We start from the raw sequence: 17732 nt of genomic DNA on the forward strand, positions 1-17732 counted from the left end.
TGTTAAAAAGAGAGATATTATCGAATTGTTCAAAAATAATAATCAATCCACACAAATTTTAGTTACAATTAATTTGTATGTTAATTATGTTACCAAATCTAGTGAAACTAATCACTTAAATGAATAATTAACTTTTAATATTTAAAATTAAACATCACATATCAAGTTCACCGAATTATAGAATCGATTCAACTTGTTTAAATGTATTACCTACGTAAATAAAATGGATTAAATTGTCAAAAAAGAAGAAGCCAAAAAAGGTATCTTTGTTCTAAAGTGATCCCAATTGGCCACCATAGGGAAAGAGAAAAGTAACACTTTCCTTCCAAATCCTGATTAGCATATATATAAAAACCCTTTTCAACTCTTGATGGAAATTAATACACATTTTGCTTCCAACACACATAATTGTTCTTTCATCTTCTCTTACAATGGGAGATGGGTTTCCTAGGTTTTGTTGGATTGTGTTGTCTTGGATTTTGATCGTAAGCATTCACCAGGTTCAACTGAGTGAACCACAAGCCGCAGCTGTTGGCTGTGATTATTTCCAAGGGAGTTGGGTTTTCGACAAAACTTACCCTCTTTACAACACCATGGATTGTCCATTCATTGAGAAAGAATTCGATTGCCAAGCCAATGGCCGACCTGATCAACTTTATCTCAAATATAGATGGAAGCCAAATGATTGTATGCTGCCAAGGTAATGAAGTTCTTCTATTTTTTATTATTGAATCTTGGTTCAGGTGGTTCATATAATTATTTTTAAGAGGTGGTATTCAACTAATTTAAATATTCGAACTTAAAATTTAGAATCACCTCTTTTATTCTCATATTACCGTGTCAGCAAATAATAAAAATTGAATCTTAAATTTATTGAATATCACTTTTAAAAATAATTAATTGTGTTTTTTAAATTAATAAATTCATTACTGAATTTGAAGAAAAAGTTTTGGTGAAATGCACCTATCGTTCCAACTCCGAAGTGATAATTAGCACAGATCTTTTACCTATAAAGGTCCAATAATTTCTGTATAAAAGGGAAAGTTTTATTTAATTATAAGTTAGTTGATTTTTTTTTTCCTCTTTTTACTTAATTATTGATCAATTTACACCATTAAAAGTAGTCCGAGTTTTTGTAATAATATCATGGAGACTCATGTATTAGGAGTTAAATTGTATTTTGTCTTATTTACTCAAAAAATGAGCAAATTAATCCTTGCATTATGAGTTAAATTTTCATTCATTTTACTATTAAAAATAGAGTGGCTAAAGTGTAATTTTACCATTTCTAATTTAAATTTTTAAAATTTCAAATGGATAATTTTCCATTTTAAGGAGGTCGGGGCCCTACCAACCCCCTAGATACGCCACTATGCCATATGTAACTCATGTCAACAAACATGAACCCGTTTTTAACAGTTAAAATGAATGATTTTTTTAGCAGAAGGACTAGTTTGCTCTTTAATCTAATATATAGGGATTAATTTTCTTATTTTTTGAGTAGAGGGAACAAAATGTAATCCAATTCCTAATACAAGGTCCTCCATGTCTTTCATCATTACTCAATTATTTGTCACCAAAAGTTGTATATGTTCAAATATAAATACAATAAAACATACATGTAGTTATTAAACATATCATGCTAATGTCACTGTTTCTTCTTTATCCAAAATTATTGGATTTATGAACTTCGAATTTCAACTTTTCTAGAGAATAAGAAAATCCCATGAAACTTCCTTTTAAGTAAAACGTGTGTTTAAAATCTTGAACTAGGTTTTTGCAGCAATAGAATTTCACAAGCTGTTTTTTGATACATGAGATGTGAATCTCAAAATTTTAGGGTTTCTGATCTTATATATTTTGGATCCAGATTTAATGCTAAGGATTTGTTGAGAAAGTTGAAAGGGAAGAAAATGATGTTCATTGGGGATTCACTAAGCTTGAATCAATGGCAGTCTCTAACATGCATGTTGCATGCATTTTTGCCACAATCAAACTACACTGTTCACAGAGAAGGGAACCTTTCTACCTTTTATTTGCCTGTGAGTTGCCAAATCTAGTAGCTATTTTATTTCCTTCTTATATTTAAACCTTTTCAATGTCACCTTTAGAAGGTAGCTGCATGAATCAAATGAGTTAAATCAAATAGACTAATTACTATTGTTTGGCAAAATACCGAGTAGACCTTTTAAAAATAGTTATTAAACTTTTATTACAATAAAATAAGCAGGGTGAATCTAAATTTTTTTAGCCTGATAAAATTTAATTATAATTTTTCATAGATCAAAATATAAATTTATTATGTATTAATTTATAATTTCATTATTTTTAAAGGACTAAACAGAAATCATTTCATTTTTATGGGGCTAAAGTGCAATTTTACTATATATTAATTTATAAAGAAAAATTTTCATGGGGCAAGTACAATTTTACTATATATTAATTTATAATTTCTCTTGTTATAAAATAACTAAATTAAAAACTTTTCTTTTTTTGGGGGGGGGCCAAGGCCCCTGCCCACCCCTTTCAGATTCACCTCTGAAAATAAGCCATTAAACTTTAATTTATATATCGATATCCAAATAAATCATAACATTTTATTTATACTCAAAATAAAAATTAACATAATAAAGGTGAGAGAGCGGCCTTGGCCTATTGGTTAAAATAAAAATTTTCATTTAGGCCTAGAGGTAAAGCCAAAAAATCGTTTTAGGGGATCGGAAATGAATAATAAATTTTTGGGAGAACAAATTACAATTTTATCATTATATCAACTTATAATTTCATAAATTTTGAAAAGATTAAAAGACAAATTTATCAACTATCGAGGTTGTCTACTCCCCTGAGTTGGCCTCTATTGAAAATTAATAATTCTATATAAGCCTTTTCAATGCAAAAATATAGCTTTCTTAATTTATAATTTTAACTCGACCCCTTAATATAAAATTCGTTGCTTTGCCCCTTATATTAAATCAAAAGATAGAAACTTATTATGTTACTTTTTTTTGCTCGATCGAATTATTACACATTTTAAGCATTTGCAAATAATGTTACAATCTGCAAAATGCAACAATCCCCCACGAAACTGTCTCACTCCCAAGTACAAAACACCAAAATCTCAACCCGATAAAATCATAATTTCATACCACTAGACCCCAAAAAACCCCTATGTTATTCTACTCTCTAAAAAATGTGTAAAAGCAAACTATTTCAAGGACTTTTTTGGTAGTTTGCACTTATAGTTGGTATTAGTTAGAATTAAGTGCCAAGATTAAGTTTCTTTTTAAATATGTAGTTGGTTAAGCAATTTAATAAAAGTGGAAATTTAGACCCCTAAGTTATACCCTTCATGCATTTGGACAATTGTGTTGAGCCAAAAAAAAAATTGCAGGAGTATGAAGTTTCCTTGATGCTATCACGCAATGCATTTCTTGTGGATATTGTCCAAGAAAATATAGGCACCGTTTTGAAGCTTGATTCCATTAAAAACGGCGAATCATGGAAAGGATATGACTTTCTCATCTTCAATACCTGGCATTGGTGGCTCCATACTGGAAGAAAACAACCGTAAGCAAAACATAATTTCAGTAATTAAAACCCAATTTTTAAATTGCATCCCCGAGTAGATTTGTAAACAAATACAATACTCGAATTGGGTTGGGTTTGAACCAGAATATGATTCCTATAGTTCTGATTAGATCTGTTCAAAAATTAATTATTTATCTAAGTCTGAAAGTTCAATTGAAATTTGGAAGGGTTTAGATAAAAATATCAGACTTTATAAATGAGCTTGAGCAAACCTATTTTTAATATGGGTTAAGTTTAAGCTCAAAAAAGTTAAGGATCGAGACATGTTGATGAACTTAAAATGAGTTTGCGATAACTATTTACAAATATTAGTATGTTGGGGCAAAATTTTAAGCCAATGTTTGACCCAATTAAACTTAGGCAAACATTAAGTGTATTAATATCATGCTTAAAAGTTAAAACTGATTCAAACTGAACCCAACCCATAATCACTTCTAGTTCTGATTAGTTTGACCCAATTTTTTATTCTTTTAAATACTTATAAAATCTCTTATCCAATTATATTTATATTTGAGCAAAAAATGATGTATGTATGTATGTATGTAACTTGAAAATGAATTGGATATTAGATGGGATTTCATTGAATCAAGAGGAAAGGTGAAGAAAGACATGGATCGTATGGCTGCATATAGAGAGGCACTAAGAACATGGTCAAAATGGGTGGATTCCAATGTTAACACTACAACTACCCAGGTGTTTTTTCAAGGCATTTCTCCCACTCATTTCAAGTAAGCTTTAGCTCTTCTCTTCTCTTCTCTTACCATTTGCATTAACTTGTTCTTGTTTTACTTAAAAGAAATAGAATTATGAAAAAAATTGAAAGCCATTTTTCTCCGATAGAACTTAATCCATTTTAATCCTATCAGATTTGGTTCAAATTAGAGGTGTTTATAAGTTTATGAGTCAATCGACTTAATCCCCTTTAAACTGCACTTGAAGTTAAGTTTTTAAGTTTCGAGCCAGATTAGCCTTACTTGTTTTATTAGTTAAAGAAAACTATTTTTAATTGTTTTTTAAACAATGAAAATGGACCATTTAGGCAAGCTCGAGTTTGGAAATCGAGCTTAAACTTGACTTAGTCCATAAACACCTGTAGTTGAAGGTAACTCATTTGTCATAAAAGCAAAATTACTTTTATGATTAGAGACGTTAATGGACCTGAACTTAAATTTTCTTTTGGGTTTAAGCTTGGTTCTAGTCGAAAACTCGTGTTGTTTAAAATATTTTCATTATATTATTATTTAAAATATTTCATAAATATTTTCAAGATGAAATATGTGTAAGAATCATAAATTCAAGTTGTAGTGTTTCCTCATATATATATATATATATATATATATATATAAATTATGAATCACTCTAGATATCTCAAAGAGAAAATGACAGTTCATTGACATCTATTTAAAGATTTTTTTTAAATAAAAATGAACAAGTCTCTTACGTTATCCATATATTATATGTGGATGTACAATTATAAACTTCATCTCATACAATTTGGTATTTTGATCCACAATTTTGACAGTGGCAAAGAATGGAATGGTACCAAATCAACAACTTGCACACATCAAATCAGACCGGCTACCGATTTAACATACGAAAGTGGTCCACCTCCGGAAGTGATGATCGTAAAGGAAGTGCTAAAAAACATGTCGACACCGGTGGTTTTGCTCAACATAACCAGATTATCACAGCTGAGGAAAGATGGTCACCCATCAATTTATACTGGTCTAAAAGGAAATGATTGTAGTCATTGGTGCCTAGCTGGTGTTCCTGATACATGGAATGAAATCTTATATGCAATTCTTACAAGTAGGAAAACTTAATTCAAGATTATAAGATTTTTTTTTTTTCAATTTAATGTATTTAGTTAATAAAAAAATTAATTTCCCATTAATAGATGAAAAATTTTAAATTTAATATTTTTTTACCCAAATCCAAATTAGGTCAAGCTCAAACCAATGGAAAACTTATAATGTTACATGCTAATTTTGACCCACTAAATTCTAAACCCAAATTGAATCAAACCAACTCAAAACCCTTAACCCATCAAACCCACTTAAACCCATTTACACTAAACCCACCCCATTACATTAGCCCAAAACTAAACCCAAACTAATTAAAAAAAAACCTAGCAGCCCAACCTAACCCTAGCCCAAACAAAATTAGAAAAAGAAAAAACCCTAGCCTTCCCTTAAGTTAAGCCGTCGCTCCTAGCCTCTGCCACCACCAACTCCTCTGATGCCTCTGCCACCACCCACCGCCACTTGCTCCAGCAACTTGCATCTGCAAAAGGAAGGAAAAGACGACAAATAAGAGAAAAAAACTTGTACAATGGCTATAAAAGCCGATTTAAAACCTTGTAAAAAAGGGGGGGCAATTCATGAATAAAAATCATAGCTTTAAACGCAAAAACAAGTGACTCCAAACCACCAAAGTAGAGAACAACACTAAAACAGAGGATAACCAAAAGCAAGAAAAATATAGAAACGAAAGAAGGTGGTTTACATCCTTTTCTTTTTTTTCTTTCTTTCGAATCTTTTTCTTTCTTTCTTTTTTGTTTTTTTTTCTCCTTTTATATACATATACATATGTATTATTAAAAAAATAAAAAATAAAAACAAAAAAAAATTACCTTTTGAACTTGGGGCCACTGTGTGCGGTGGCCGGCGACGATGGCTGGCGCGGTGGCAGTGACCAGAGCTCCCATGAGAGATTGACTGGAGAGGGAAGAGGGTGAGAGAGTTTGAGAGAGGGAGTTTAATTTTTTTTTATGAAATAGGAAAATGAATTTTTTTTATAAAGATAGGCCTTTTATAGCCTCCCAAAATGACGTCGTTTTGGGGCTACCTTTTAAACCCAAAACGACGTTGTTTTACTTGACCTGGATTTGACCCGACCCAATAGGCTGAGATCCGCTTGTTTTTCATTGGAGGGGCTAATTTCACTTTTAGCCCCTCCACTTTTTTATGGTGTTGCAATTAGATTTATTGTGTTTTTAATTTGGCCCCATGATTTTGTTTCATGTTCATTTTGGTCCTATCTTAAGTGGAGGGAAGGGAAAATCTCCCTTTTAGTCCCCTATTTTATTCGCGCACTTCAAAAGGGTCCCTATTCTCATTTTTTTTTTCAATCTCGCCCTAAGCCTTTTGTTTTTAATTCGATTCGATCCTTTTAATCACTTTATTATTAAAATTAATTATTTTAGCATTATTATTATTATTAGTACTATTCATGTACATATATATTATCATTATTGTTACTATACTATTATTAATCTTCGTATTATTGTTATTTCTTTACTTTTATTTTATATTATTAGTTTTACTATATTAGTATTAGTTTTAGCTTCAATTAATATTTTTAACATGCATATATATATATATATATATATATATATACTTTTATGTAACATTATTAATAATTGTTTTTAAATATTGTTATTATTTTTAATACATGCATATATATTTTGTGTATATTCTTTTAATAGATATTATGTGTATATTTTTGTATATTATTTTTAACTTTATATTATGTATATATTTTTAATATTATATTTTATAGATATTATGTACATATTTGAATACTATATTATTATTTTTTTATATATATTATCTCATGTATATATATTTTTGATAACTATATTATATATATATATTTTAATACCGTATTATGTATGTATTATTATTATTATATCTATTTTATCCCTATTATATTTATTGTTAATACTAGTACATACATTTTATTATATGAGTATATATATACTTTTATATATAGTATTATTTTCATACATCATTATATTTAGTATTATACCTATTATTTTCACTATTATCACTTATTATTTTATTTTAATATCATTATGTACATATTTTTCATATATGTTATGTACATACATTTTCAATATTTATTTTTTATATATTATTATGTATATATTTTAACATTACTAGTTATATATTTACTATCTTAGGTATATACTTCAAACACTATATATAGCATATTTCCAACACTATTACTATTTATATATATATATATATATATATATATATATATTATACATACTCTTAATATCATTATTATGTATATATATTCATTGTTTTTATTTCGTGTTTGATACTATTATTACGTTTAATATATCGCATGCATTATCATTGTTTTTTTATTATGGTCATTTTATTATCATATTTAATATTTGCTTCGATGTATTTCCAATGCGGTTCTTACCCATTCTTAGTTTGCTTATCTTATTATATTATTAGCATGTCATTATTTATATATTTTTATTTTTATTTTTTATTGTAAATATTGTTTTTTTTTGGTTTTTTTTTATCTTTATCCTAGTATTCTTATATTATATGTTAACATTTGTCGCTCATCGTATCATCGTTTGTACCGTTTATTTACTTATGATTTTTTTTAAATATTTGATTCATTTTTATTAATTTCAATAAGCAAGGCAACGTATCGATTTCATCGCTATTTTGGGTGAACATCAATCGCTCGTGTTAAAACGGTATGTCCTTCTCAAAAAAACCAAAAAATTAAAAATTCTCGTGTTTTAATCGGATCACGATTAAATGCTACATTGAACTCGTATTTTTGAAAATTAAGACAACACATTTTTAACGAGATACCAATTTTGGGAGTCGCGAGGGTGCTAATACCTTCCTCGTGCGTAACCGACTCCCGAACCCTATTCTTCTTTGGATTTTCGCGTAGACCCAAATTTGGCCTTCATTTTTGTTTAAGAATAATTTTTTTTAAAAAAGATGATTTATTAGGTGTCCGATCACACCTAGAAAAAAGATCAGTGGCGACTCCTTTTTTAAAAAAAATCAAACTTCAGTTTTCAAGTTTTCACTAAATTGCCACAATTAGCGATCGAAAGCAAAGCAAAAATTTTACGTCGCTACATATAATATTATTCATAATTATATTAAAAAATTAGATTTTTTATTAATATTATATATTTTAATAATTAATTTTAAATATTTTTATTAATAAATAGTGTTGAAACCATTTTTTTGAAAACAGAGTATCGACTTAGGAAATCAAAATGAAAGAACGGGAGTCGTCACCAATCTTTTTTTTTTATGAGGTGTGATCGGATCACCTTAAATTAATCATTTTAATAAAAGTTAAGATTTACTAAAACGATAATTTTTGGTCTACGAAAAATCAGAAAACGAGTTCGGGAGTCGGTTACACACGAGGAAGGATTAGCACCCTCGATACGCCCAAAATTGGTACCTAGTTGATTAATTAGTGTCTTAGTGTCGAAAATTTGAAAACTTGAAAGACTTTCAAAAATGATCCCTCTTTTTTTGTAAAAAAAAAACACTCGAATGTTAAAGACCTTCTCGTCTCGAAGTAATAAAATGTCACATCCAATAAGTTAGGACACGACATCTCGAACTTTGAGAATGAGCTTGCCTTTTATTTAAAATTCGTGTATTTTAACTTTTTTAAAAGGATATTCGATTATTTAGGGTAAATGAGAAAGATCGAAAATCAGTAAATTAGGGCACATTTTCTTGAATTTCCAAATACTTTACAAAAATTCTTATCTCGAGGTAACAAGATACCATATCCAGTAAGTTGGGACACGACACCTCGAATCTCAGAGAGTAAGTCTTTATTCAAAACTCGTATTGCGATTTTAAAAGAATATTCCGTAATTTAGGTTAAATGAGAAAAATCGAAACCCAGTAAGTTAGAGCACGATTTTCTCGAAGTCCCAAATACGGAGTACCGCTTTTTATGAAAAAGTTATTTGCGTCGGGTAAAGGTTAATACAACATAAGTTTGTAATAATAAGATAAAGAATGCATAAACAAATATAAATTTTGGTATTGGCATGGCATAACAGAATAAACATAAACACGAATGTGAACGATAATGATGATAAGAGCAAAAATAAAATAAATGATCAAAATGAATAAAAAGGAAATAATGAATAAGCTAAGAGATGTTCAAAATTAAAAGGAACTAGTGGTAAATAAATAAATAAACATTATGTAAAACTAAAAATGATAGTATAGCAATGATAATAATAATATTAATAGTAATAATAAAAGTAATAAGTATTTTAAAGTTTGGAATGATAAATGAAAATGTATGTATGTATGTGTATATATATAAATAACTTGTAATGTGAGTGAAGAATAAAATGAATGAGTGTGTTTATAGAGTAATAGGTAAAACATAATACAATAATAATATAATAGTAATAATAACAGTGCTAATAATAACAATAATAAATAGTAATAGCAAAATAATGATATTAGTACGTAAATATAAATATAGATATCATATCTTAAAATATAATAGTAACAAAAATATAAATAAGCAAGAAATATAAATCAATAAATGAAAGCTAGATGAATAATAATATAGGTGTAAATATAATAATAGTACTAACACAATAGTAATAATAGAAGGTGATAATCATGTATTAAATAGTAAAAGAAATAATAGTAATAGTAATTAAAAAAGATAATAGTAATAGCAAAAATAACAATAATAATAAATAATGCTAAATTAAATAATAAAATAATAAGTAGATAAACTCAAAAAGAAAATATAATCATAAAAATAATAGCCATAATAATAATAATAGTAATAATAGTAATAATAAAATAAAGAATAACAATAATATATTGATAATAATAAAATCAGGTATAATAATAATAACAACAATAGTATAAAAAAATAATAGTAATGACGATAATAGTGATAACAATAATAATAATGATAATAGTAATAATAATAATAATAATAATAATAATGGTTATGGTGAAAATAATAGATTAAATGTAATAATAAGCAAATAAACAAAAAAATGGTTATAATTGTGATAATAATACGAAGTTACTAATATAATAATAGCAAATAAGTGAGCATGAAAATATAATATGATTATAGTAACAATAATATTAAATTAGTTGATGAAATAGCAAAAAGAACAAAAAGGGACCAAAATTAAAAGAAATGAACTCTAAGGGATAAATTATGAAAGAAAAGCTAGATTTTGGACTAAAACTAGACACGTGTAAGGGAGGAGGGATTCATCAGGAAATATCCCTTGTCCCAAAACGCACAGTCCCTTGGGATCGAAACAAAGTGAAAATTAAAGAAAAAAAATTAAAAGTAAAAAGGATTAGATTAAAACATGACAAAAATGCGGAAGGCCTTAAAGGGTAAATAACCCTTTTAAAAAAAACGCGGATCCTTCAAGTGGGTCGGGTCGAGTCGTGTGTGTGGGTAGAGATGAAACGACGTCGTTTTGCATCTGGGACATAAAGCCCAAAACGGTACCGTTTTATCCATAGTATTTAAGTTATTTTCTGTCTTCTTTTTTTTTTTGCTTCATTCTTATTCAAACAAAAACAGAGAACACCCCATTCCCTTTTCCCCTTTTTGGTTAGGGTTTCTAAACCCATTTTTGCCGCCATCATCGTGGTTCTTTGAAGCCACCGAGGCTTCCACCGTCGACGGTGGTCAGGGTCACCAAGATCCAAGTGAGTTTTTCTTTTTTTTTCATTTTTTATTTAAAAACGATTCATAATGAAAATAATGAAATTAAATCCAAAAAACAAGAAAGAAAAAGGAAAGAAATAAACTAAAAGAATAAGAGAAATAGAGATTAAAATCAACCTTTCTTTCTTCTGTTGTTTTGCTTTTTTTGATTTTCAATATACTTGTCTAACAGTCTTTTTTCTTTTCTCCAAACAGAATAACAACCAAAGAAAATCAAAAACAAAAAATCCTCCCTCCTCCCTCAACTACCTTGAGATTGTGGCTTCATATCTCCTTTCATATCTCCTTTTACAACTTGTTCTTTTTTAATTTATTTGTCTCTTCCGTTGCAGGCAAGTGGGGCAAGTGGAGGTGCTGCCATGACAGCTGGTGGCAGAGGTTAGGGGCGGCACTAAAGTCATGGGCTAGGGTTTTTTATTTAGATTTATTTAGGCTTGATTTTTTGTTGTTGGGCCTGGACGAATTTGGCCATTACAAATAGTATTTAGGTTTGCCCAGCCCAATTTAAAAGATATTTAACTCAATATAAATTCAACATATTAAATATGTCAAAATAAGCAAAGGGAAAATCTAGAGTTGTAAGCTTTGCAACTTTAAATTGGACATGAGAGTTTTTTATTGGATAAATGCCACATTATTTTTTAACAAAATTCCTTCATTTTATCAATTGAATTTAAATTATTATATTAATAAAATCATTTAATTTTTAATTGTATTTCAACCTTTTACATAGAATAAAATTTTATCTTTTATTTTTTCATCATTTAATTTTTCACTTTTAAAATCACCCTCAATTTCAAATATGAAAAATCTAAATTTATTTGTGTTAAAAAATCTAAATTTATTAATTATATCTAGACACATTCATGAGTCGAATCGGTCTTGTCAAAATTTTAAGTTTATTTGCTAGGCCTGTGTTTAGCCTAAAAAGTAAACTTAAATTTTTTTCAAGTTTAACTCGATAAAATGTTAAAATCGGGCTTGACTAGGCCCACTGAATTAATTTTTATATAAAAATTTTAAAAATAATAAGTCAAAATATAAAATATTAAAATAAATATTTCCTAATAAATTAAAAATAAATTTAAAAATATTTATACTTAGATAAAATTAACAATAAAATAAAAATTATATAATATCTAAATAATAACAATAAAATAATAATAACAAAAAAAAATTGTCTTTTATTAATTCAGGTCAGACGGGCTTAAACTAAAAAAATAGTAACAACAACATGAGTCTTGACCCGTTTTTTAAACGACCTTACTCATTTTGGGACTTATATTTGTACCAAAAAAATCAATGAGAACGGTAATTAACCCGGTTGAGTCGGAGCTCCATGACCCGAACAGCCTTTTATTTTTCAATTCTTCTTCGTTACGCAAAAAGGGCAAAAAAAAATAAAATCCCAGCTCACGAAAATGGCATGGTCAAATACTCTGCTTCAGATTCACATCAAATCCCCTTCGATCCCTTCTATCCATTTCCCAAATTCCCTCCCAAAAAGATCCCCATTCCTTCTTAATCCTAACCCTATAAATCCCATTCCCAGATCCCTCAGAATGCAATTCCTTCACAGACCCAACGCTGTCCCACTCGTGTCAAGAGCCATGGACATCATCCAATCGTCTCCTCCCACGTGGCAATCCGCAGTCCTCAGTAACCTCTTGATCTTCGTCGTCGGCACCCCACTTTTAGTGGCGGGGCTTTCTCTCTCCGGAATTTGTGCTGCGTTCTTGCTTGGCACTCTCACTTGGCGCGCTTTTGGCTCCCCTGGGTTTCTCCTCGTTGCTTCGTACTTCGTTATTGTGAGTTGCTAATAATATATTATGAATTGTAGCTGAATTATGGGATTTAAGTTGAATTTTGGAAATTGGGTTTTGATTTTGTATCCATCTGGTATTAAAAGTTAATTGCTTTGGAGAATTAGCTGTCATTGTTTGGTAGTATGGCAAGGAAAATAAACTTAATTTATGTCGAAAGGTTACTTTTTAATTAGTTAGCTATTCAAGTTTGATTAGTTGTATTTAGAGAAATTGATTGTACTGGGTGAAATGAGGTCGAAAGATTAACAAAAGTTACTTGATGGTTTCTAGCATTTTAGCTGTAATAAAGTCCTGTATGAAATGATATAATATTTTAATTTTCTATTATGGCTTGTTTTCCTTGCAAAGTATGAATCTTGAATTAGTTCCTGCCTCCCTCTTCTAATTCTCCTTACCCATTTCTAGTTGAAAGTTAATTGAAATTCCATGTGATTTTGTGTTATAATTCCAGTTCATAATCTGAATGGAGACAATAATTTTGGCTGAAGGAGCTTTAAGCAGTGGGAAAAATCCATAATAATTTGTAATTCTCTAAATCTCTAAACAATCTTACATCTCTTTGTCATGCCTTTCAAACATAGTTGGTATAACTATGTTCAATTGTTTATTATGCTTAGCTATTGGTTTAATCATTTTTAATTTTTCATTCCCCCTGCTTCCCCAACAAAAAAAAGTTTGTCTGAGCAATGAGTCTTTCTCAAAATCAATTCCCAAGGCCATTTTATTTGATTATGACTTTGTGAGTAAAACATGTTTGTATTTGTTAGGGAACAGCAGTAACAAAAGTGAAAATGGCTCAAAAGGAGGCCCAAGGGGTTGCTGAGAAGAGGAAAGGAAGAAGAGGACCTGGGAGTGTAATTGGGTCCAGTGCTGCTGGTTGTGTATGTGCTGTTCTAACAATATATGGAGTTGGCGGAGAGGCATTTACACGTCTTTGGCGACTTGGTTTTATTGCTAGTTTCTGTACTAAGTTGAGTGATACAGTGTCAAGTGAGATTGGGAAAGCATATGGCAAAACAACGTAAGTAGTGCATCTCTGTTTGTTAATGTATAGGCACTTCAGATTAACTGTATTAATAATTCTCCTTAGTTCATTCTAAAGAAAGGATATGTCAAATCAAGTGGAATTTAGATCCCTTATGGTTCTTGCTATATTCGAGCGCTATCATTGTCATATATGCTGGTGATAAAGGTCTCTTTGACATCCTATATAGAAACAAAATTTGTGAGTGTTAATATTGCCTCAAATCTTTTTTTTCTTTAAAGGTTTATGTCAATTGCTACTTTTTTTTTTTTTTTTTACTGTTAAACTACTCTTTAGAATTGCAAATATAAAGTGGGTGATGTGCCAAAATGAACAGGTACCTGGTGACAAACTTTCAGATTGTTCCTAGGGGAACAGAAGGAGCTGTCAGTGTTGAAGGAACTGTTGCTGGACTTCTAGCATCTATACTGCTTGCCACTATTGGTTGTCTATTGGGTGAGGTATTACTTGCTATGTACTCATACCATGTGAATAATTTGTTCTGCCATTCATGATACCCTTTTTTTTAATAACAAGCATTATTGTGATCATTACAAAATGTTTACAACTTGTAAGAACCTGGAATTTTTTCTATTCTCTGCAACAATAGACTAATTGGTACTGACATGTCAAGAAAACAATACTGTTGGGTGGTGCTTAGATGGAATGATTTTGCAGATATAATTTGTTGAAGGTATATTTTAGATAGTTAAAGGTGTTTTTCAAAGGGAACTCTTAGCGAAATAGCAGATCATGATATATTTATAAATTGAATTTGACATCTCAGTTTAGGTGTGTACGACCTTTGTGAGCTTTATTTTGCTGGGCACTTAAATTTCAATTTAATATGGTTCAGGTATTACAATTTGGTAAATTGGAATTGGATACTATTTTCAAGGGGAAGGAGAATTAAATTAGTTGAAACTGACTTTTATTGTTAGTGGTTTTTTGTATGTGAGTGGATGAGGTTGTCACTTTAGCCTTGCTGCATCTTTAACTAGGATTTTCTAAAAATTTTATATGTATCCCTAAGGTTATGGTGTTGTTCATAATATTGACGCCATAACCTCATTACACTTTCAAACTGAATATGATCTATAGCTTCTAGAGAATGCATAAATGAAATATGGGTATTTGAATTTATAGAGATGTTCTAAGCTTCTGTTTTTTGCTTTTTCATTTATATTTGCAAGCAGATAAATGTACCTGAGGTATTGATATGTGTAATAGCATCCCAGATTGCTAATCTTGGTGAGAGCATAATTGGTGCTGCATTCCAAGGGAAAGAAGGGTTTCGTTGGGTAAGGAATCATTTGAATAATAGGATGGTTTCTGTCATCCTGTTTTCTTAACCATTTTTTCTTAAATTAGTGCCTATGTATCTTCTAGATTTTAGTGTTACAGATGAATCAGGCTTGATTGTATATGAATGTATGGTTTGATGTGGTATATCGATGAGATGATTACATGTATATCATTTTGTGGACTCTCATTATGTTTGGATCTGGCTGCACTCCTAAAGCTGTAGTGAGGAAGAATTATATACCCACTCTTTCGGGGTAAAGAAGATCGAAGAGTAAATTTAGAGAGATCAACCTGTTATAAAACTGCCTGCTAAGGATTAATTCTAGTCTTAATTTTCATTCGATGAAAACGTGGTATTGTGCATGTAATAGGCTGTTATGTTAGTCTGATTCTTCTTTTTGCTTTGAAGTATCCATCTTCAACATATAGTCACACAAGAAATAGGAGATATGACCTTCAAGATACATGATAAACTCTAGCACGAATCTCTATCAGACACTTACCTGAATTAGAGCGAAAAATCTGGGTTGGCCATATATAAATCTGCCTAGGATCTATTATCTTTGCATATTTATATGCTTTTCATTATAAGGCTGAAACTTGGATTCTTTTACCATATTGATTTTGGCTTTCATCTTGCAGCTGAACAATGATGCTGTTAATGTCATCAACATATCCATAGGCTGCATTTTGGCAGTCTTAATGCAACAACTACTCCAAAACTGGCAAATGTGAGTTCACCCCATCATCTCTTTTGCGATGTCAGGTAATTATTGCTGAGTTCATCGACACTGCAATCGACATATTGCAATGTGGGGAAAGAAAAAAAGAAGAAGAAAGAGAAAGTCTTCAATGTAATGCAAGAGATGAGCACAAAGGTGCAACAATTATAGCAATGATTTGGCTAACCTTGAAAGATTCTCAAATGATATGGAAAATCATTAGCATAACCATTTGTTCCATGAGTATATTTTAAAAAGGCTTATCTCTTTTATAGTCTTGGTATTCAAAGATGTATTTCTTTTATCTATCTCCAGTTAGAAATGAATTAGATGCTTTTTAAATTGCATTTCTTAACCAAAATCATTGGCTCTTTTTTATTGTTGTGAGCCGCACTGGATTTAGGGGTGTAATTGAAGCACAGGCTCGACATGAACTTTTATGTTCAAAGTTCAGCCTGAGTCCAAGCTTGAGTTCAATTAAGCCATTTGTGAATATATCAATCAATTGTTCCTTTGTAAAGACATGTCTAGTTTGGACTAAACCATCTTGGATTTTTTTTACAAGGTGAGAGTCAATCTCTATATGTTTCGTTGTCTCGTAGTATTCAAGGTTGGTAGCAATCTGAATTGTTGCTTGACTATAATAGAATAATATGATTGGTTCCACACCTTTAAATCCAAGTTCCTTCAGTAGTCCAGTCAACCAAACTAACTCAGCCATACTTCTATACTTTGCCTTTGCTGAAAAGATCGTGGTACTGCATTTTGTTTTGTTTTTCTCCAAGAGATTAAAGAATTTCCTAGCTTCACACAGAAACCCGTCACTAATCGCTTTGACATTGGACTTGAAGCGCAATTCGAATTACAATATGCTACAAGTAATGGAGAACCAACTACAGCACAGAATAAACCTTGTCCTGGATCCTTTTTAATGTATCTGACTATTCTAAGAGCAGCTTTATAATGCGACTTCTTGGGTCGTTGCACAAACTGACTGGATGTTATACCACAAACGTCATATCTAGCCTTGTATGAGTCAAGTACAAAGGCCTTCTAATAAGTCTTTGATATAATGAAACATCTGTCGATACCTCATCATCATGATTCATTTGCACCATCTCATCATACTCTAAAGATGTCTAGTTTTGATTTTGTCCTAAAGGAGTGACAACTATCTTTCCTCCCCCTAACCTTGTGTCTGAAATTAATTCAAGAGCATATTTGCGTTGATTCTGTACAATTTCAAACTGTGATCTTGTGATTTCAATGCCAAGAAAATACTTGAGATCACCTAAATCTTTCATTTTGAAATTTTGATGCACAGTTCCTTTAAGCTCATTTATAAGCTTGGTATCATTTCCAGAAATCAACAAATCGTTAACATATATCAACATGACAACCAGCTTATAACCTTTCTTCTTGATAAAACGAGAATAATCGTACTTACTTTGTGAATAACCATTAAGAAGAAGAGCTTTAGTAAGCTTTAGATTCCACTGTCAGACTTGGCAATTGACATACTCTAGTCTCTCTTTGATTGCGAAAATTGTCTGGAAGAGTCATATAAACCTTCTCATGTAAATCTCCTTACATTATAGGCGTCCATTTGAAACAAGGGCCAACCAAACTATACAGCAAGAGCAATGACCGTGCAAATTGTGACTTGCTTCGCAACAGGGGAAAGTGTCATGAAAATAAAAAACTTGCTTGCTGAGTATAACTCTTCCTAACAAG

The 17732-nt window shown here is 30.2% G+C and overlaps 2 protein-coding genes across 3 annotated transcripts; both read left to right on the top strand.

Moving 5' to 3' along the window:
- The first annotated feature begins 350 nt into the window (after positions 1-350).
- Positions 351-5446, top strand: LOC108482308 (protein trichome birefringence-like 41). Its single transcript, XM_017785431.2, has 5 exons — positions 351-700; positions 1871-2042; positions 3392-3567; positions 4158-4316; positions 5111-5446. The coding sequence occupies exons 1-5, from the start codon at positions 432-434 to the stop codon at positions 5409-5411; spliced, it is 1077 nt and encodes a 358-aa protein (XP_017640920.1). The 5' UTR covers positions 351-431; the 3' UTR covers positions 5412-5446.
- A 7034-nt stretch (positions 5447-12480) lies between these two features.
- LOC108480490 (protein VTE6, chloroplastic) lies at positions 12481-16340 on the top strand. 2 transcript variants are annotated; one of them, XR_001870626.2, is made up of 5 exons: positions 12481-12929; positions 13715-13968; positions 14309-14427; positions 15168-15272; positions 15919-16340. XR_001870626.2 is itself a non-coding variant. In XM_017783508.2 (5 exons), exons 1-5 carry the CDS (start codon positions 12543-12545, stop codon positions 16009-16011), a joined length of 963 nt encoding a protein of 320 aa, XP_017638997.1. In that variant the 5' UTR covers positions 12481-12542; the 3' UTR covers positions 16012-16340. The 2 variants fall into 2 exon arrangements, 1 of the variants encoding a protein (XP_017638997.1); XM_017783508.2 differs by having other exon boundaries at positions 14309-14432.
- The last annotated feature ends 1392 nt before the right edge of the window (positions 16341-17732 follow it).

The sequence above is a fragment of the Gossypium arboreum genome, chromosome 11, assembly GCF_025698485.1.
Source record: "Gossypium arboreum isolate Shixiya-1 chromosome 11, ASM2569848v2, whole genome shotgun sequence".
Taxonomy (NCBI): domain Eukaryota; kingdom Viridiplantae; phylum Streptophyta; class Magnoliopsida; order Malvales; family Malvaceae; genus Gossypium; species Gossypium arboreum.

Excerpts from the sequence above, each read along its gene's own strand:
- LOC108482308 (XM_017785431.2), top strand. The coding sequence starts at position 432 with ATGGGAGATGGGTTTCCTAGGTTTTGTTGGATTGTGTTGTCTTGGATT. Across the intron at positions 701-1,870 it reads AATGATTGTATGCTGCCAAG|ATTTAATGCTAAGGATTTGT; the intron begins GTAATGAAGTTC and ends TTTTGGATCCAG. Across the intron at positions 2,043-3,391 it reads TTTCTACCTTTTATTTGCCT|GAGTATGAAGTTTCCTTGAT; the intron begins GTGAGTTGCCAA and ends AAAAAATTGCAG.
- LOC108480490 (XM_017783508.2), top strand. The coding sequence starts at position 12,543 with ATGGCATGGTCAAATACTCTGCTTCAGATTCACATCAAATCCCCTTCG. Across the intron at positions 12,930-13,714 it reads TTGCTTCGTACTTCGTTATT|GGAACAGCAGTAACAAAAGT; the intron begins GTGAGTTGCTAA and ends TGTATTTGTTAG. Across the intron at positions 13,969-14,308 it reads AAAGCATATGGCAAAACAAC|GTACCTGGTGACAAACTTTC; the intron begins GTAAGTAGTGCA and ends CAAAATGAACAG.